The sequence below is a fragment of the Cupressus sempervirens genome, chromosome 3, assembly GCF_028749045.1.
Source record: "Cupressus sempervirens isolate cs-2001-9-10 chromosome 3, ASM2874904v1, whole genome shotgun sequence".
NCBI classification, from domain to species: domain Eukaryota; kingdom Viridiplantae; phylum Streptophyta; class Pinopsida; order Cupressales; family Cupressaceae; genus Cupressus; species Cupressus sempervirens.
Window position 1 is genome coordinate 605,148,339 of NC_143120.1, and position 22,627 is coordinate 605,170,965.

The 22,627-nt window shown below is 38.9% G+C and overlaps 1 protein-coding gene across 1 annotated transcript in view; it reads left to right on the forward strand.

Annotated features, from left to right (window-relative positions):
* Positions 1-1,227: 1,227 nt before the first annotated feature.
* LOC149568128 (mitotic-spindle organizing protein 1-like) overlaps positions 1,228-22,627 on the forward strand; it is a 61,925-nt gene continuing 40,525 nt past the window's right edge. The window contains exon 1 of the mRNA XM_089821129.1: positions 1,228-1,703. Coding sequence (XP_089677255.1) covers positions 1,459-1,698 — 240 coding nt within the window. The 5' untranslated portion in view covers positions 1,228-1,458 and the 3' untranslated portion in view covers positions 1,699-1,703. The remainder of the gene's footprint in view (positions 1,704-22,627) is intronic.

The following is a 22,627-nucleotide window of genomic DNA, read 5'->3' on the forward strand; positions in this document are numbered from 1 at the left end:
AAGCTTCTCGATGCTTCTTGTTTGGTGCATAGTTTTTACTAATTTTTGCTAATAAATTTTAATTTTCTCCTTGCCTTTTTTCCAACGACCAATAGAAAAATAGATAACTATCTATTTTGAACTTTTAAAATACATATAAATTTATAAACGGCTCAGCTGGGGGGATTTTATAACGTGCTGGATGTTTTCCTGAACCTAACATTGAGGGCCTAGGAACTCGATCACATGACCATTGAGGCCATGGTTTGTGGGAAGGCAGCCATGGTGTTGCACTTTGCGAGCGTGGTGAAGAGTTTGATTGTGATCGAGGATTTCGGGTATACATTTAGTCCCACGCTCGAGTCCTTGAAAAAGGGGTTGGAGAGGGTTTTGGAGGATGGAAAGGGGGTTTTGAAGGAGAAGGGGACGAACTATAGGAGGAGGGCTGATAATCTGTTCACGACCAAGAAGATGGAGGTTGCTTATGAGAGGCTTCTTCTGTGCATTGATTTATTAAACAAGCTTCCTAATATTAAGCCAACAATATTTAGGGTTTGAGGTTTCAATGTCATGTAGATTTCAAGGTTTAAGACTACAAGCACTCAAAATCTCTTTTCGCACTGATAAAATTGTTTAATCTTAATGATGAATGAAATTGCAAATGTTTAGCGAACAACGACGAATGAGAAAGTGGAAGATGTGAAAGATCTGAAAATCTGTAAAAATCGTCTGCATTACACTACACATGTAAATTGGAAGTTAAAACTGATATTTTTCCACTACGTACCTTCGGTTCACAAACTTTGCTTCTCAATTCCTACTTGGTTCTGTGCTCTGAACTTTCTTCTCTTGTAGATATATGTCTCAATAACTATGGAAAATGCCGCTGGTAAGAACAATTAAAAAGAGAACATACAACACTATCAAATTACAATAAATGATCACAATAATAGTTTCTGACAAAGGCAGGTCTCATATTTATTACAACCTAATCTTTGTACTACGCTTCTCTTGTTTATATCTTTATTTTTTACAATTTTCTTTAAAAAATTACCCCTAGCAAAATAAACGTCCAACAATAAGAAATTATAAATTAAGTCACAAAAATAAATTAAAAAAATTAATCATCTCCGAACCTTAAGAAATGATATTTTTACTCCAAATGAAATTATTAGTCCCTGCCCCCACCAAAACCATTAGTTCCCAAGGAGTTGATATGGCCAACATTTTTACCCCTTTCAGTCTGCCAGCGTAACAAATTGATCCACGGCGGTGGATTTCAGCCTATCGGCGAAAAAAATCCACGCTCTCTCAGCAGGAAACCAAAAAATTGGTGTATACGGAATATTGTATTAAGTACGGCCGAGGTGAGGTTTTTACCTTCTAACGTAGAAAGGAACCGGAAAAAATAAATCAATGTTGAAAGATACGGTACCAGTATTTTAATATTGGAATTTGTAACCTGGATGATCTTGGGGAATGTTTGAGAAATTGTGCGAGACGAAGATGGATAGAGGATCGGCACAGAAGGCGAGAGATTCGTTGGATTTGGTGGTTTCCATATCAAATTTTCTGCAGACCGGGCTCGATCGGCAGAGTCTGGCAATTCTCATTGCTCTCACCGACCATGGAGTTAATCCTGAAGCACTCGCTGCTGTTGTGAAAGAGCTGCGCAGGGAAGCCGCCGCCATCAACCAACATTCTTCTTCTTCCTCTTAAGCAAGGTACGTTTTATCCAATTGAAAATGACCAGGTTTTCAACTCAAGCTTTCTCCGTTTGTTCTTCCATGCTCACTTACGACACATGAAAATGAATTTATGGGTAATGCACTTGCATCCCAAGCTACAAGTGGCAAGGATATCTAGGGCAATAGTAATTGTTGGGAAAATTGACAATTTTTTTAAAGTGAACCCTAAGAACAGCAGTTTTTGTAATTTCTCGTGCTGGTTTTGCATAAGTAAGCACTTTCTAGAACCGCCCAGTAGACATTCCTTGGATAATATATAGTGACGTAGAGAAAGAAATGTGTTTATTTTTTCTGAACCAACATGTATGGTCACTCTTATTATGGCAATGCTTGCATCTACAATACTGTGGATAGTTCATTCTTCATTGCAGGTGCAATGTCATTTACCACCTGAAATATCTACTTAAAAACTTCAGATTTATATGCTCAGACCATAAAATAAAATTACGGATTTCTCTTTAAGTTGCTCACAGCCTCTAAAGTATACCAGATCAGAAAATCTTACAGATATAGAATAATAACTGTCTTCGACAGTATTTTCAATTATTGCAGTATAAACCCTGGCTTTTTTAAAGAGGCATTTTGACATCATTAAGTATCCTCAGATCGTCAAGTACACTTCAAATCATAGATTGACATAAATTCAGATCAAAGCAGGATCATATCTACTTACAGGCCTTTGATTAATCATTATACATATCTGATACAGTTCATATTTACTTTCTCCGAGTTGCCTTTGATTAATCATTATACATATCTGATACAGTTCATATTTACTTTCTCCGAGTTGATTTCTGCCCTCTGAAGGGTGGACCGATTATTGATAGGATGCCTTGGAAGTGGTGCGTCCACATAGTGGTGCCTCTTTGCTAATCGTATCCGAAAAACCTCCTGGAAATCCACTTTTCTGGAAATGTCTGCTCTCTTGCTTGAACCCGCCACTGCTGATTTGCAGCTGTCTTGTGATGCTCCTAACCCTCAGCACCACGTAACCAGTAAAATATATATACAAGCCCAGGGATTGGCAAAGCTATTTGAACACTCCCAATATAATCAGTGAGAAAATAATCAAGAAAATTGCCTTGGTTATATGACTTAACAATTTTCTAGGAAGCAATACATTAAGCCAATGGAGAAGCAGTGATTATCATCATTATATACAGCAGACATTGAAGAAAACAAAAGGAAGTGATCACATTATTAGAAAGTTTGATAAAGGATTAACATATAAGCGCAGGGGTAAAAAGAGATTGACCAGTGTTATTAGTTTTAAATAAAATAATAATAATATTGAAGGTCAGTGACTTATCAGAAAGGTTGTGTACATCCCTCAAGGGCAGCAGTTTCCAAAAGTTGTGCCTCTGAAAACATGAAAATATAATGGCAGAAGACCACGATGCAGGAAGGCACTAAGGGAAGCAATTCAATTACTATGGTGCTTGAAACTCATTGAAAGGGAACCAACACCAGAGATAGAGGGAGAAACTGACATTATAGAAGATATTGTGGCAGTTTAAGATGGTTACACACAATTACCTACTGATACAAGACAACTAATGGACCTAAATCAATTTATAAATCGACGAGAAGATAAGAGGCAAGATAGGAGGCCTTGGGGTCTAGCTAGGTAAGGCAGTCAATCTGTGGAGTACAAAGATGCCTTAAATAAAATAACAATACCAACCTTCAATGGAATCAAAGGCATATCAGCAAGGTCATGGGTTCACAAGTTGGATACTTTTAACACTCAAGCCCTTGGAAGAGGAAAAACCAACACAATTTGCTACCATGGATGTGGAAGGAGTAGCACACGATTGGTGGCATCATGGGTTAGTTGCCTAGGGTCATGCCATGATTCACTTGTACGAGGAACTTGTTAAAAGATTGGTCACTCATTTTGATAGAAAAGATATGGAAATTTACTACAGGGAATTGGCCCAGTAGAAACATATTGGACTGTTGGAAACTGATGTTAATGAGTTTCAAAAGATTGCTGTAATGGTTTCAGATATGCCATATAGAAGAGATAATGTGTTTTGTCGAAGTTTTATGTGACAAATTAAAAGGTTTGGTTAAGGCTCATAGGCCTAGTTGATGCTACTGAGTTAGCCTATGACTTGGATGTTACACCCTTTGCTTAGTTTTAGAAGAAAGATAACAGCCCTTAGAATTTGATTAAAAAGAGTCAAACCTACAGAGAAACACAAGTTTCAATTATTTAAGAAGTGCATCTCCAAAAGTTGATCAGGAAGAAAAGACTATGCTTCTCTTGTAAAGAACCTTGGGAACCAGGACATCGTTGCCTAGCAAAAGGCAAACTTCATCTGGTTGAAGTACATTTGGAGAAGGAAGATCATGATGAGCCAGAAGATGGTTTTGAGGAAGATAACATAGAGGAGGCTTAACCTCAACAGATTGAATTGGAAGACACTATTGTTAGAGAGAAGCTGGACATAGCTACACTTTCAAGAATACTGAGAGGTAGACCTTTCCAGCTGAAAGGTGTTCTTACAGGGCAGTGAATGGTATGTTTAGTGGACAATGGTGCTGCTCATAACTTTATTGATGAGGGTTTAGTCAGTAGATGTGGTCTTCAGGAAGAGGAGTTTCCTGGATTACATTTTATTGTTGCAGATGTTTTTCTCCTGAGTTGTAACTGCATCATGATGTAGCTGAAAATTCAAATGGGAGATTATACTTTATCAAGTGATTTCTATGTTCTCGGTCTCATTAATGTTGATGCTATTATGGGACTTAAGTGGCTTGAGTCATTAGAGAGGTATATCTAGGGCTTCATTTATGGTTGAGGGTAAGGAAACAATATTGAAAAGCGATGGCAAATGGTGGACCAAGGATAGTTTTTGCTAAAAGAATTGAAGCTTTCTTCTAACACGATGATGTAGACTGGGCAACCCATTTCTTTGCTTCTAATCAGTCTACCCCAGATAAGGAACCGTCTTACCATGCTGATATAGAATCCATGTTAGATAAACATGGCATGGTGTTTGGGAATATTCTTCGCAGGTGTCCTGATAGAGGATTTAAGCATGTGATTGAGCTTGGAGAAGCTTCAAAACCAATGATTAGTACAGGCATCCTTGTCAATTCAAACTGTGATTGAGCTGTATCTGAATCACACAAGGGTTTGTTATTTTCTTTTTGATGTAAATCGGGTACGCCTGTAATCCAATGAATTGTACTGAACTGATTTAATCACACTTATTAGCTTTAAGGATTGAAGCTTATGTAGAATGTTTAAATATGCAAAATTCAGTTTTAAATATGATGAAATAGCTGGATGATTGATTGTTTTTCATGAGAGTTTTATGAAGGTAAATATTTCTGAGACTATCATTGTTAAATGAATCAAATTTGTTAAGAATACTAGTTAGAATATTTCAAAGCCTTACAGATTCTGCTACATAATCTTCCACCTTTCTCTCTTGCTTCAGCTGTGCTAACTCTCAGATGAGAATCTAGATCCTTCCCCCCAATCCTTTCTAACTTTCAGATGAGATTCTAGATCCTTCCCCCCAATCCTTTCTAACAAAATTTGGCTGAAGTCCTCCAAGGTGGTAACTGAATCACACCCTTATGTTACTATGCATTGTACCACCATCCATGAGCCATCCCTTCAAGATACAAGTGGCAGGAGCTCTTGTCCATCCAACATGGGATGGGCTGCTTAGATGGGGAACCTATCTCTACCCTCTCAATCATATTTGCTTACTAACTCGTACATAATTGCTTCTATTCTTTAGTTTCTTTTCCAACAACCAACCATTATAGGGGTTGGAGAGAAACACATGATAGGGTGCCCAAAACATTCGCGGCAACTCCCAACGGTATGAGATAAGACCCCTCGGCGCACGAGTTGTAGTAACTCATATCCATCCAACATGGGGTGAGCTACCTGGATTAGGAACTTGTCTTTGCCCTCCCAATCATATTTTTTTACTAATCTCTACATGATCGTTTGTAGGAGAATAAATACCTGAAGAATCTAGATAGGCTTCATTTTTAACTCTATTACAATACATAAGAGATTATATATTGAACTATATCATCACATCACATACTATGACACTTGCTAGATCACAAGACTTCCATTTCATGCTGAATGCAGATCACTTGTATCAAATCCGGTGTTCTTCTATTGATCATTTGATGTTTCTATGAATCATTGGTTGATTGAATGGAATACTTTGATTGCATGATTTTAGGTGTTGGCGAGTGGTGATTAGGTGGTGGTTGATTAGGTGGTTGATGAGTGGTGATGTCAATGAATACTGGCTTGATATAATGGTGAATGATGATTGAATGAATTTTGATTTGATAGATAGATGCTTGATTGCTGAATTGTTTGTTTACTTGATCTCAAAATGAAGTGATGGTTGATGGATGAATAAAGGATTTGTTTTGATGGATTCATGAATGATGATTGATAAGTGATCCTGCAATGCTTGGAATGAATTCTCCTTTATTGGTGAAAGGGTCACTACCTTTCATAAGAGTTGACTCACCACTTTCCATAGTAGCCTTTTAATATTTGTACTCCCTTGTTCCAAGATCAATGAGTAAATTTGCAATCATAAGAAGAAAATTTTAGTTTGCACATGACGAATCTAGGAGGGGCCAACATGAACACTATAGGATAATCAATGCATCCACCAAGTTTTCACATCATGCTTGAAAAACAAATGGAGATAGCTACCTTGAGGTATTTGAAGTTTGATGAAGAGAAGCATTCCAATTATTCCTTCAAGTACAACTCAAGGCATGAAAAAGATGTCAATTTTGGATATTTCTTGTAACTCTTTGATTGAACTAATTACAAAATGTGAGAATATTGAAAATAAATTTAAAAGCTAAAAATTAATTTCAGAAAATAAGATCACATTTAAGGTTAAAAATTTGTGTCATGTAATGCCCCGCCTAGAGATCCTTGGAACACAAGGATAAAACATGCATTGAATATTTTTTGTTTATAGATAACAACAACATAAAGTAACCAAGCACAAGAGTGAAACATCTAATCAAGATAACAAAATAGGGAACATGGCTAAACTCACATGTTCACCTTCACCAGTGGAAGTCTTACAAACACTTCCAAAGATCCCCAAGCACTAAATGATAACTTAGAATCAAAGATCACATGAATCACGAGAATACTCAAAGGAGATCTGGATAGCATCCACGGATCCCAAGAGGGGAATACTGAACTATCAATCCCAAACAAGATGTTCTTTTTTAATCCCAAAGTAAATGTTCCTAGCATGGTTAAACATACATGTCCATTTCCAACTAACCATAGCATAATTATAAATAGTAAGTAGAGACCCTCAAATGGTCTTGTGCGAGACGAGGGCTCAAGGTTACAACTCATCTGATGGACACAATGCTGAAATACAAATGTTGAACCCTGAAATCAGGCTAAGTCTAAAATCTTGAAATCCTAAAATTTGGCCGTTTGAAATCCTGTCAACTTTAGAAAGATGGAATCTTTCTCTAACTCCTTGAGAGCTGGAACCTATCTCAAATGTATCGTCATATATATAAAATATATCTTTAGAATAAGAAAGTATGTCACTTATGCGTAAATGATATATTATTTTATACATCCCATAACTAAATGATCAAGGTATAGGGAATAAGAACTCCCAAAAGGGTATCCAAATCGCCTTCCAAAACATATCAGACAAGTTGGGAAGTACCTGCTGTTTGGCTGAACAGGTCTTCTAATAGACCCAATACGATACTTAACACTACTGTAGTATGATACTTCATACAACGATGGTTCGATACTTTACCAGTATCATACGATATTCCATATATCTGCAGTATGATACTTTTCCAGTTTTGTACGATAGTTTTGGAAACCTGGGGGCAATACTTCACTAGTATCATACAAGATGCTGTCCTAGTGTTGTCTAGGTTGGAAAACAAGATCAATAAGCCAACCTAGTAGGTAAAGAGGGTTATAACCTCCACACCGGGGAGTATCGGAACCACCAAACTTGAGGAATGAACACTTGAGAGCATCAAAAGCATAAGATGTAGATAACTCACATAAATAACATGCTACTCTAAACCATGATAAATAACGTTGCAATGAAGTAAAGCAACATCCTCATAGGATACATGTACATAAGAAACATCTCAAAAAGGAAGGTGCAAGCATATGATGTAACCAAATCAAATCGTTCGTGCTTGTTTCCTCCCTACCATAATGACATCATGAGACCTTGAGGGTCCTAGCTATATCCACGAGCATGAACTCTCATTTCACCAACAAGATTGTTGGAGTTGCCTCATGAGATCTTTCTCATCAATAAACCATCCAATAACATCACATGAAACAAGAAACATTTAACATGCTAATCTACGAATAATATCGCTAATCCTAAGTAGTGTTAAGAAACATCAACTAAGCAATAAGATACAACATCTTGATAAAGGAATGCATCAAGCAAAATGCCAAGCATCATCTAAAAATTATAACAATTGTATCCAAAGTAAAGCATAAATCACAAGGAAACATACTCCACATACACTAAAGTACCAAGTGAACACCCAATAAGGCCTCATCTGGAAGTAGACCATTTTTGTACTCTAGTCCCTAACAGTGGTATAGGAAACTATGCCTCCCAACGACGTGGTACCTGCAGGCCCACACCCGCTATGCTTATGGAGATAATGACCCAATGACAATCATATAAGACAATCACCCATGGCTACCACACATGCCGATCAAATATGATACCAACATCTATATGATCATGAAGACAATGTAGTACATAAGGTCATTGGTCAGACCCACTAAAGACAACTATGTATGGACTCTAGTGGAGTGTGAGTTGCTTGGCGTCGGGAAGCCCAAGCTATACGTGTTATGGCTCAACTCCTTTGGAGAGGCTACATACCTGGTATAACTCAATTCCAACAGGAGGCCTCATGCTTGACATGGCTCAACTCCAATGGGAGGCCGCATATCGTGCCTTTGTATGATATGGCTCAACTCCCTCGGGAGGCCACATACCATACGAGTGCTCTCTTATCTTATCATCAAGTTTTATTACCCATTTATTAATTTGGTCATCACTTGTTTAAAACCTCTTCACGTAACATTGTTGACTGCTTTTGGGCCAGGGTAGCCACTCCACACGTCTACCCTACATACCCATGCTCATCACATGATGAGTGCCTAAAGACAATGCAAATTTCCAACCCAACCTCCAAATGAACAATCCCTCAATTGACCAATATCTGGGAGTTCAGATCGCGCAAAATCCCATCATATGCACACGCACATGCTCGTGTGTGGGCACACCCAACCTCATGAATGTAATCACATAATACCAGTGCCATAGTGGGATATGAGAAAAACAACAAATGACACAAGTAAAACAAGCTCACTCAACCGACCTATATTTGGGAGTACGAATTTGACATGAATTCCAATAAGACAACAAATCGCCAAGCATCATGAACTTACTCAATTGGCCTAAATATGAGATTATGAATTCTACACAAATCCCAATGATGGTAAATTAAAACTATGGTCGGATTGGAAACCTAACATAGATTCCAAATTTGCAACCAAAACAAGTGCCAAGAAATACCCAAGAAATTAGGGCAGCACACAAAACGAGGCGATGTAAAAATACTCAAAAATCAACGTTGTCGAAAGTTGAAATTAAAACCCATTTCCCAAATGGGGGTAAAACACCCTAATATCAAATAAAATTCAAGTTTCAAGCTCGTAAACAAAATTGAGCAGCAATTCATTACAAAAATTGAAATTGAAACTTACAAAAACCCTCATATGTTTATAACCTCCCAACTGGGTAGAACTGGCATGCCAAAATGGAGGGAAACACTAGTTCTCAACCTCCAACCAATTTACTATAAAAAACGAAAACAAAAAATGAGGCCAAAACAATAAAATACAAGAGCCCTACCTCGCAGCTAAAGCGGCTAAAACAAGAATGGGCGCCACGAAATAATGGGACCACCAACAACGATGAAACTCTAGGCAAAGGAGGAGTTTCTCGCTCTGAATCCAATGAGCCTATCCCTGCGACATCCCACAAGTGTAGCTCTCACAATGAACAAATTTTCAAATGCTCACAAGAGGGTTTTGGAAGATTTGCTCCAAAATCCTGAATTAAAATGTGAGAAGTGAGAATAAATTCACTTTTAGCCAATATATGCACTTTTTACAAAGTGACATATAAGCTAGATTATTTAAAATACAATACCCTAATTGGCTCCCTTAACCCAAATAAATCTGGCAATTCCAATTGCTTGGAATTCAACTACGACAAATTAGCCAGTGAATTAAAATAGATTAAATCAAATATAAAATTCCCATTAAACTATTAAATTGCAATTTTTTAATAACTTCCACAACCACTGCAGATTCCTAAATGCATAGGGACGCTCATGTGTCTAATCACAAATGCATAATGAATCTAGATTTTACCAATTAACCGGATGGTTTATTATATTAATTAACACAAATATGTAGCCCGTACAGGGACGACATTGGCCCAGCATGAACCGTCGGATCACTAACTCCACACGACACTATTGGGGATATAAGTCCTGCACAATAAACAACGCGATCAAGTGTAGATGCATGATAATAATATAGTCGAAGCAACAGTGTGAGAAATCATGTAAATAATAATTTAATTAATTTAAAAAAAATCTATTTAAATCATTCATTTGCACCATAAGAAAAGTTTACTACAAGAATGATGTAAATATCTATAACATAAGCACATTACAATACATCCAACGATATCCATCGATAATCCAGAACCATAATCTCATCAATCAAGCATAAGCATAAACAACCCACTAAAACCATAACATAAATCTAATCTCACCAAGAGTGTAGACCACTCATAGGTCCCAATCACGATCACTCGCAAAGCAAAATCATCAAGGTTGCATCCATCAGGATGACTTACAGAAATCAAATGGGAGAGGCACCACATGTCATGCTTTTAAATACTCATCTTAATATATGGAAAGCTCATTTTTCTACTTTGCCTCAAAGAAATATCCAAAGTTGCCAATATAGGTTCTACTATAGAGTTTGGGTATAACAATTTTTTTCCCTCTTTATTGTAGGTTTGAGCTCATCCGCACACACACATGTTATAAATTTATTTATAAATTTTCAAAAATTGAAGTTTATATATAAAAAGAAGAGTGATACTCATAAATCCATAATTGACAATAGAATTATAAATAAAATACCTCATATATCACATTCATAATTTGCAAAAATGTTGATATGCAAGTCTCAAAATGTCATTGCACAATGAAAGTTCAACCTACTATTGACATTTAATATTCATATTTTCTTCAGCAGATGCATCATACACAAGCTTGGGTACCTCATATTTTGCTTATAAATATTTAAAGGCTTAATACAAAGTTTTGCATGGTATAATTTGTATAGAGATTTGATGAGAATTTAAAACTAATGCATATTCTATTTCATATGCATATGCATACTTTGGTATATGTGCTTGGGTACCATCCTTGGGTACTCCTTGGGTGCACAAGTTCATTGTGGGTTGTTCATTGAAGGACCCACATAAACCCCAAGCACCCAAGAAGAACCTAGGAAGTAGTATCAATACCAGGACCTAGGCGTAAATAGCAAAACCCAGAATCTTATGAGATATCCATAAAGCCATTCAAGGGTTTGGCCAATCAAAGCGGCTGTTTGCAGATGCATTTGATGCCAAAGGGGAGATCGATTTTTGGATTAATGTTTCCCTGACTTGGTTTCAAACAATGCTATTACAAGATGTCATAACTTGTAATATGACATTGTCTTACACATAAGACTTCAAAATTTCATTAATCTTAAAACTTGATGCTCTCTTCAGTCTCATCGCTTTCTCGATTTTTCACCATTGCTTTGCATAAGCCATTCCCGTGAACAAGCTTGGCTGGCTTGATCTCTATGTCATATTCTTGCACTTTGGCCACCCAAGCTCCTCAGGTATTGCATCCATTATCTTGCTGGGTGAGGATGCTCTTCACGACGGAGTTTGGTATGTGCACTATGGAATGTGAATGCAGTATGTAGAAACATAAGTTCTTTAATGCTCTTACTACTGCATATGTGTGCTTCTCCATTCGAGAGTACTTTAGCTCATGATCTTTAAGTGGCACGCTCATGAAAGCAATAGGCGCTTGCACTCCTTCCTTGTTCTCTTGCATGAGGATGGTTGACAACGTATGTGTTGATGCATAATAGTAGATTATGAATTCCTTGGTATAGTCCGAGTGGACAAGGATAGGGGCTTTTGCAATGACACCTTTTATGTCCTTAAACCGCTTCCTTCCGGTGACACTCCATCTAAAGCTTGCATTTCCTTTCATCATAGCTAGTATGCATTTAGTTATTGATTGAGAAATTAGGACAAACCTTCTTAGAAAATTCACCTGGCCAAAGAATGATTTGACTCCTGTTTTGCTTGATGGCAGGTTGAGCTGCTGGATAGCTTAGACTCTTTTTGGATCTATGGGAATGCCTTCTTGTGATACTATGTGTCTGAGCAACTTGCCTTTTGTCACACAGAAGACTGACTTCTTTGGGTTGAGCGAGATTCTATGCTCCCTGCATCTCTGCAACACCTTCTCTAGGTCTTTCAAATGATCCCTTCTTCTTTTAGAGAAGACAGCAAGGTCATCTAAGTAGACGACTATGATTTTATCCTTCAAATCTCTAAATGATAGGTTCATGGCTCGTTGAAAGGTTGCTCCTTCGTTGATCAACCCGAATGACATCCTATTGTAGGCGAACGTTCCCCATGGAGTGGTGAACGCTGTTTTATGCTGGTCAGCTTCGTCCACTTCTATGTGATTGAAACTTGAGAAGCCATCCAACATGGACATCATCTCGAATCATGCCATGGTCTGCAAAAGGTGATACATATTAAGAAGGGTGTAGTTGTCCTTTGAGCAACGCTTGATTGAGATTTTTAAAGTCTACACTTATCTCATCGCTTTTCTTCCTAACAGGCACAATATTCACAATCCACGTTGAGTGGTGGATTCAATAGATAATCCGAGCTTTTGGCATCTTGTCTATCTTTCTGAAGATGGCATCTTCAATCCTAGGATTGTAATTTCTCTGTTTTTGCCTAAAGGGCACTGCATCAGGCTTGAGGGGTATCTTATGTTTGAACTTTCCATCCATGAAGTTCTTCAAATCTTCATATCCCCAAGCAAACACTTCTTGATAACCTATGAGCAATTTCTTCATTTCTGCTCTTTCTTTTTCAGTGCAACATTTCCCAATGTTGATCATCCTTGGGCTAAGTTCAGTTCCAATGTTTAGCCCATCATACTCTCCTGTGGTTCCTCCCTTCCTATCTCTTTCCCTTCTGACGTACGCATCATGCTTATTGAAAGCTTTTCTAGTGAAACTAGGTGAGGAGGAATCTTATTACCTTTTAGTTAATTAACGCCTTGTTCCTATTGTCGTAGGTCGAGTAGGTGGCATAATCAGTTCCCCTTCGAGCTACCAAGTGTGCCTTGATGTGATCGGTAAGATCTTGCTTATTAGGGATGATTGACCCTCGGGGAAGCAAAGCCATCTATCTAGAAGAATTAAATGAGAATGAGATGGCAACTCTGCTGAGTGATGGGGGACGACCCCTAAGGGGAATAAGGGCAAGCCTACTATTCTATGAGGTTGTGGTGCATGCAACGCCTTGTTCCAATTCTTGTTGTTTGGTGTAAAATCATCACAGGATTGGCACTTCCTTCAAAGTATTGTCCTTCAAAAGCTTCAGCTCCTTCCAGGAAGTGTTGAATCTTCTTGTCATCCTCGAAAATTTGTTGTGATTGCATTGTCGGGCCTGTTGGGACGGAACAGGACCTCAACTTTGTAATGCTGATCTCCCAAGTCTGGATGTGGTAGAAGCATTGACGCCGAGATTGCTAATGAGTCAGCTCTTGTATTCTGCTCTCTTGGGACTGCCTTAATGGAGAAGGCATCAAAAATTTCTAGCTCGTTCCATACTCTGTTCCTATAGTTGCGAGGTCGATGGTTCTTCACAGTTTATTGATTTCTAACTTGTTTAACAATCAGCTCTGCGTCACCTTGAGCTCTTAGGATCTTCGCTCCTTGCTGTTTAGGTGCTGCAATACCCAGGAGAAGGGCCTCGTACTCAACAGTATTGTTTATAATTTTGAACTCCAATTTGTAAGAGGATGCATAATTTCCATCAAATTTCAGCGTTCACATTTGCTGACCATCAGGCAGTTCTGTTTCTTCTTGTATATCAGGTGCTTTCGTGAATAACATGTAATTCCCAAACTCCATTTCTTGGTACAGGATTTGGGCTTTAGGATCATTTGATTTCATGACAGCGAACTTCGCTTTCTCTTCTTGCTCAAGCTCGACCTTCTTACTTCCTACTGGAATGATGACATGAGACCAATCAAGTTCAATTTCTCCTCCCATGTCTTTGCAAAAGCTTAAGCTCAACAACATGCCATAACTGGCTGGTATGTGTGCCTACCAAGATTGTCAATTTCAATCTTCTTGCAGGGTGTGCTGCTAAGTCTACTTGGGCGTCCTTGATTTGTGCTATGAGGGGAACTTGCTTAGCATCCAAGGAATAGCAGCGTTCAAATGTCTTAGTTAGTGGCAGACCTAAAGCTCGGGTAACTGTAGTAGGCACGACGTTATCGAAGGCTACTGAGTGTATAATGCAGTTACTCAGCGTATGCCCGTTAATGAATAAGGAAACATAGAAGGGGTGGGGTTTTTGACCAGGGGAGGTAGCTAAAATAACATACTCTTCTTTCATGGAATAGCTTGGGTAACACAGGCTCTTCTTTAGGAGGTGAACTCAAACTAGCATTGACATTAGCATTTATATTATCCCTACTACCTCCTTTACAGTAATCTACTAGCTTTTGCAATTGAGAAGGATTAGATTTAAGATAGTCCAAAGGAGATATTTGAATTCTAGTATCCTTACAATATTGCACAATATCAAATGAGTCTTGGGGCTTACCACTTTGCTCTTTTTGCAAAGTTGAGGGAACAGGCTCGCTAGCTGTGGTTGGAGTAGCTATAGAAGCATTATTCCGAACATGCATTTAAGTGGCGACATTCTTGTTCTTTTTGCCTCTCATCATTATTGCCATGTGTGTTTCATCTAGGGTGGCGAAGCAGTCACCTCCCCTTTCTGAATCCGACTTATACTCTAGATAAAAATTTCCATAGTCGCCATTAGGAGTAGAATCGTCTTCACTTTTAAGAAATTCCACAAACAGTTCCTTGGTGGTTCTCATTTGCATGTATCTTGTCATCTCAGGGCAGGAATTTCCATTGTGGTCTATAGTAAGATGAAAGACGCACATATTCCCTTTCTTTGGAGGGCTTCAATGGCTAGCCTCTACTGAGCATGCAGCAATTTTAACACTTTCCCCTCGTGTGGCTTCCTTGGAATGTACTGGTAAGGTTGCTGAAATGAGGGACCAGGTTTAGCAATCTGTCTCTTCAAAGCAATGACTTCATTTGACAACTTTTGTAACACGGCTTCAACATTATTAACATTGCTTGTCCTCAAGTTTGGTCGCCATGTTTTGAGCTGCTTGCAAATTTGTTGTGCGCTCTTCTCAATTGGAAACTTAAATCGAGAGGTATAGAGCTTATGAAAAATGTCTTTAGGTTATCTAGATTCGGTCTGCTAGCAGTTGGGATGCAATTGATCAACTTGTTGAATATGGCAATGAATTCCTGCATTGGAACACTTGGCTCCTTGATTTGGGTCAGTTGTGAGAGCAACATGTGTTCATCCTCTGTGCTCTTAAATCTTGCTTCAAATCGTGTTCGCATATCATCCCAGGTAGTAATACATCTGACTGGCAAATGCTGGAACCAATCAACCATGCCTTCAACTAGGGTCTCAACGGACATGCATACATCAATGTCTTCATGCTGTGGTGCTATGATGCTATAGGCCGTGAAGAATGAAGTAATGTGTTCTTTGGCCGACACCTTCCCATCTCCACTGAACTTTGGGAAGTTCTTGGATGCTCTAGGTAGATCATTATTTGTTGCCAGGCGATCTGGGCCTATTGCATTACCCCAAGGTATTGCCATGGCTCTTGGGAGAACAAATGACACGCGGCGGGAAGTTACCCTTGATGGTGTGACAACTACATGAAGAGTTAGTGCGTCATACACTGATGGAGCTTGAGTTCATAAAATTGGAGGAGAAGAGGATTTGCTTCATCTGCGACCAATAGGATTAATTGTTGGGAACAAAGCCTTTCGAATTTCTTCGAACACTGGGTCTAGAACAGCTCCTTCCACTCCTTAGGGGGTCCTCCAGGATAGGAAAGTTAGCTTTCCTTAGCTCTTCGTACATCGAATCAACTTGACCACGTCCTTTCACACTCCTGTTGTACTTTGGATCCAGGGTGAATCAACTTCTTACGAACAGGTGTGTAGACTTACCTCAACCTTTGCTACTGAAGCAACCTATCTCAATTCTCAAGTTGGGCCTTTTCTCGTTCTAGTACAAGGTTCACTCTTCTGTACTCGTTCCAAGATCTGCTTCTCCAAGTGAGTGTATTCAACCGATTCACAATGTCTTCTTGTTCGTCATGAAAGCCAAGATTGGGCTATAAAATTGGGATGAGGCCCTCATGGGGAAGCAACATCTTTTTTCATGGCCTAAAAAGTGACGCAACATATATATAAGAGTGCCAAAAACTGTTGTAACATTTTGCTAGGGATACTAATGATTTCTCTATAGACCCTTCCTTGCAGAGTTGCCAAAAATTGTTGGTTAACAAGTTGTCTCTCCTTGGATTTGGTTTTTCTCTGGACTCTTGAGTGCCTAATGTGTTGGAGAAATAGGCTGTTACCAACAGAGGGGTCAGTGTATGGTGATATCACTGCCCTCTGAATTGAAAGGTACAACTCCCTTGTATGCAAAGATTTGCAATGAATATTGTTTTTAATAGATCTTAATCTGAACAGGGTTATGCTCTTAACTAGAGAGTAGGAGAGGAAATTACCAGATTGCTCGTAGTTACAAGCAACGTAGATTGATTGATTGAATTAGACAACTCACAACATCCACATTTATGAACACCATAAGCCACTTTCAACTCTTTCTATACTAACTTCTACTCTATGCCACTACTCCCACATACACGACTACACTACAGAGATGCAAACAGAAACAAGAAAGTGAAGATATAATTAATAATGTAGTAACACTCAAATTACCCCGCCTAATTGTAGCAACACTCATATTACCCCTAACTCTGTAGTTTCACCATTAATACACTTCATTCTCAGTCACCAAGATGAACATGCCAGCTAATCTAACAAATTCAATGAAATAGAGGAAACGAAACATAACTGAAAATGAGAATGACACTAAGACCATCCATATTTCGAACACAACAAATAACACTCAAATTACTACAAATTAACAACTTCACAATCAATTGTCTTTCATTTCCATGCATATCTAAACTATGCGAACAACAAGCATTCAAAGCAAATTCAGAGTTTCACTTAGTAGTCTCAGCTACAAGGGTGAATTCACAACAAAAGTTTGCCAATCCTTGTATTAACTTTCAAAATTACATGTATAGACCTTGTTTAGAGTCTAAGCATTACATTTATCATTACATTGCAAAGTAAGTGAGGAGGCATAGCCAAAATTAGGAATGACAACAGTCATTCATTACAAAGTATACATCTGAAAAGGATGCTAAAAATGGCTGCAACAGAAGGAGAGAGATAGAGAGTGACACTTGTCTAAATTCAGTTAAAGAAGCATCACGAGAAGAATGTAACGCTTTTGGTTCTGTCAGTTCTTCGTAGGTGTTACTAATTTGGACTCATGTGCCTTTAAAGCATCCAACACTGTCCTTAGCTCCTTGACACATGGGATGTAAACATTATCTGCTCTGATGACCTAGTAGTCATGGTCCTCTGTCAATTCTTCCACCGTGGTGACTTTGGATTGGAGCTTGTCTGGTGCCTTCTTCAGGGTACAATCAATTGTAGTCAACACTGAGATCTTTGAATCTTGATAGTTGGCTGGACGTCGTTTCCAAAATGAATTCTAAGAATTTTGATTTCATCCGCTCAATGTCCACCAACTGTTTATTTGGAGCCACGTTTGATTCGGTGTGCAAATCTTTGAAGTACACAGATCTTCTCAATCACCTTCATTCATATACATTTCTCAACTCTTGCTTTGACTTAATTAGGCTTTCTTTCTTGAATTCCATTGATTGCTTCCAGTGGTGTAATGGTTCCTTTCCTGATGTGAGAATTCCATGAGTGATGACAACATTAGTCTTCATATCTATTACATCTTGTAATAGAGGCAATTCCCTTGTTAACTTCTCTGCCTTTGATTGCGTAGAGACTTGGTGAGCCAAGTCTCTCTCAACTTCGCCGCATCCACCAATAGATTGCCAAGGTTCTTGATCAAAGGAGGACCTCAAACCTTCATGTCTTCTATCCACGCATGACCTATTTGTCCAAAATGCCTCTCTTGTTGCAACTTAACAAGTAAATTCTTGTTCTCCTCTGCAGTGGGATCAAATGTACTTGGGGTGGCACTACTTGTTGGAATAGTTGCAAGGTGCCTGAGCATTGCTCTTATATAATCAGTGAGCTCCTTGTTAGAGGCCTTCAATGTTGCCTTAGCCAATTTGAGCTCTTCAAGCCTATCTTCAATTCTCACATTGGTGTATTTCCACACATTGACCATGGTGTCATGCATTGGAGGGCCCATGCCATGTGTTTTCAATTGGAAATCACTTGGGACTAAATCTTGAATTTTCCCCTCCTTCAGTGGTTCTGCTATTTCCATGACTATATGACCAGTGTTGACATCCGTAGCAAGAGCGGCTAGAGTCCTTGGTTTCGTCAATTTTGAGCATGAGGTTGGCTGCTGCATTGTAGTGTAGAGGGATCAAATTGCTTTCTCACAACTGGAGGAGTCTCATTCTTGCTTGAAAATGGAAAAGTCACAGTTTTAGTTATAGAGTGAGCAGGGGGATTGCCTTGATTGCCTCCTCCTTGCTATAGTTGTGCCCTGCCTTGCGCTTGATCATCTCCATCTGGGCTGCCTTCTAGAGGATTGTCTTTTGGCTGGTTGCTATCACCACCTAAATTAATTACTGGAACTGTAGAGGAATCCTTCCTAGCCACTTGCTCCTTTTACTTCTCTTTTGCTTTCTCTGCCTCTGTATTTCCAACATTTCCAGTGTCCGACAAAGTACCTTTTCCACATGTAGGAGTGACTTGTACATTCTTGTGTTTTGGTGGCTGGTGACCTCCTCCTTCGCCCACTGATTGAAGGGACCCATAGAGGTAGATTTAGTTGATGCAGTGGTTGAAGCGGCCGCGAATGATGCTTGAGCTCCTCCAGAAGCTACGCCTGTAGAAGAATCACCAGCTCCAGTTCTTTTCCTTCTAGCTCTTGTCCACTCCACCCATTTTTCAGTCCTTTTGATGATACTATCCATTAGGATCTCCATCTTATCAACCGTATGGCCTTTTAGTGGAGTAGACACAATGGATGTGTCTTTGATCTCCCTCTCATACGTGGATGACCTCATATAAGAGCCATTATCTTCAACGTTATCAACATTAATATTCATTTTATACAATTTGACTTGCTCAATGGTGAGCCTCGACCAAAACTTCTCCCTGGTTTGTACTTTTGTGTAACAGTCGGCCCAATAGTCCTAAATGTTTGGTACATGCTTATGGCCAGAGCCAAGTTGAAGATTGTTTTTTACATAATCAATAGGATCAAATTGAGGCCTTATTACTTCATAGTCCTTGAACTTATATTTGCCTTCAAAGGCCTTTATTAGGTTCTTTGCTTCTGACCTAGATGAACATGAGTATGATCCTACAACGATCGAGAAAGGAATTCCTGCCTTCCTAACAGCTCTACACAGGGCATTCACTGTGAGTATTTGGCTACATAGCTCAATAAGCACGATCCTATTGTCAGGATACCTTGGCAACCTCCATGGGAAACCATCAAATCCATTGATTCTGCTATAGGAGAAGGCCGGGAATTGGATGAAACAACATCCAAATTGGGTGAGCATTGAAATTGCTTCTGGTGAGAATCTCCTTTCAGTACATCCTTGTATCTCTCTGCACAACCTCATAGTAAATGCATGATTCACCTTTATGAACTCCTCATAGCTCCTCTCGAGTTGCAAATAGGGATAGAAATCATAGACCAGTGTCGTCTTTCAAAGTCTTCTACGCAAGGCAAGCCTAGCCACAAGTGGTGTGTTGCCAAAGTATAAATCAGATATGAAGACATGTGGAATTGTTTGAAAGCTTTGGCAGAATTCATTCAACTTGTAAGCTCATCGTAGATAATCTGGGCCCAATCATTATATTGCCCATCTACACAAACTACTTGCACCAGAAAGAAATGGCGCTCCATGAAGTTTAGGACTCAATCATATTCCTATAATCTCAGCTGTAGGGCCAAGATATCCACAATCTCTCTCTTTAAGCTAGTTCCAAAGAGAGTCTTTGGAACTTTTCTCTTCTTGCTTCTAGGTGACTGGAACCTGGTCGCCATGATGTTTGCTCTTCGCAAGGTCTTCTTTTCGTTGAACATAGAGGTAGACGATCCAAAAACTATGTCATAGTATTCATCTTTGGCCAGAATGTCAAATGCACTCTGCATGAGACCTATGTCAAAAGTAAGCAAGACAGAGTCATTTGGTGTCATGTCCGCAAATTTGAATGTAATAATTTAATTTAATTAATTAATTAACTGGTCCCAAAATTTAAATAATATAATAAAAGGACCTTTAATTAGTTACTTTAATTAATTAATACGGGGCCCAAGTTATTATTTGTATTTGTGGTTATGATTGATTTAATATATCTCGGACCTATTTTTTTATATTAGTTTCCATTGGTAAGTGTTGCTGTTGGCTATCTTTGTACACCCTCGGAAAGGTTTTGCCCGACGGGTATTTAAGCACGGCTTGTAGGTAGTCGTAGGTATGCAATTTGGATTATATATTTGTACTGTGAATTCCAATTGGGATTCTTTGTAATTTGCCATTTCGGAAGTGAAAGATCTTCCCTACTTGGCTATTTCCGGTTTCGGTGGGATTCAACCCTCACCTTATTCTATAGTAACCCCTCAAGGAACTAATATTCAAATGCAATTCTTTTGGTATTATTAGTGCAAATACATGGAAACGAGATGTAACAATGATGCCAAAATTTTTGATTCTGAATTATTACAGCAAAGTCATATGCTGATGAAGTACAATGATAATAGTGATGCCTGAGAATGGAAATGAATCAAGCATAGATATCGTAGCACGACATCCTGCATGAATACTGTAGCAATCAAAATTTATTCTCCAATTTAAGCACAAAATAGAACTCCTGAATTGAAGCTCTCCCAAATACCAAATTCAATGGATATTTCACCACCTCAAATGGTTGCAACACTGAAGAGTTGACGTTCTTCAATGGCTGGCTGAAATCGGAAACCCTAGTTTCTTCTCCCAACTTGATATCAAATGCAATTCACAAAATCGGATGATAAACAATGAAGCTCTCACCTCTTTTTATACTTTTCCTTGACCCTCGTAGAAGGAAATAAAATATTTAATAATTGTATTCTCTAGAAGTTTCCCCCTCCCAATAATTAATGCACTTGCTAGAAGCTTCTCCCTTGCAATAAAATAATTAATGCATTCTCCAATAAATTAAATTAATTAAATATAGTCACTTTTTTTTTTGTGACTTTATAAGAAATTAGTTTAATCAATTTTTCCTTATTTCTCCACTTAGCCTTCAGAGAATGTAAAGGTTAAGAACTCCACTGATATGCTAAAAAGATGGGGACATTACAGTCCACCTTCCCTGAAATTGCTTGTCCTCAAGCAACTTTAAGTCCAGATGCTGAAAAATCTCCTCATTCTCCCATGTCGCATCCTCAACTGGCAGGTCCTTCCATTTCACCAAATACTCCCTTATAGTGCGCCGCCTCAAGCTCCTTTCCTTGAAATCAATGATAGCCTTTGGCACCGATATCAATTTTCCCTTATCATCCAAGGGAGGTAATACTGTAGAAGGCACCACATTCTGACTCAACGGCTTTTTGAGCCTTGACACATGAAACACATTGTGCACTCTGCTATCTACGGGAAGCTCCAACTCATAAGCCACCTCACCAACTCGCCTGACGATCTTGAATGGTCCATAATAGCGTGGCTTGAGTTTCTCTGCACCACTCTTCTTGAGAGTGGACTGCCTATATGGCTGCAACATGAGGTAGACTATATCATCTACCTCAAAACTACGCTCAGTCCTCTTCTAGTCTGCATATTGTTTTGCTGGTTCTGAGCTCTAGCAATGTTGTCCTTGAGAGTGGCAACTATATCCTTACTCTCCTGTAATAGTTCACCTGCACAGGGTACTCGACTGTCACCCAACAACAAATCTAAGAAACTGGATGCCTCATAACCATAAAGTGCCATGAAGGGTGTCATTTGTATAGTCATATGGCATGTAGTATTGTAGCAATACTCATAGAGATATATCCATTTGACCCAAGCTCGTTGCTGAGCTGCCACATAATTCCTCAAATACCCTTCCACCCATTTGTTCACAATCTCCGTTTGACCATCGGTCTGTGGGTGATAACTGGTGCTACGTGTAAGCTCGGTGCCACACAACCGGAATACCTCCTGCCAGAAGTGACTCATGAAGTGGCTGTCCCTGTCACTCACAATGTTCGGAGGCAAACCATGTTATCTGAAAACCTCCCTGGAGAAGACCTTTGCCACCTGAGCTGCTGAGTATG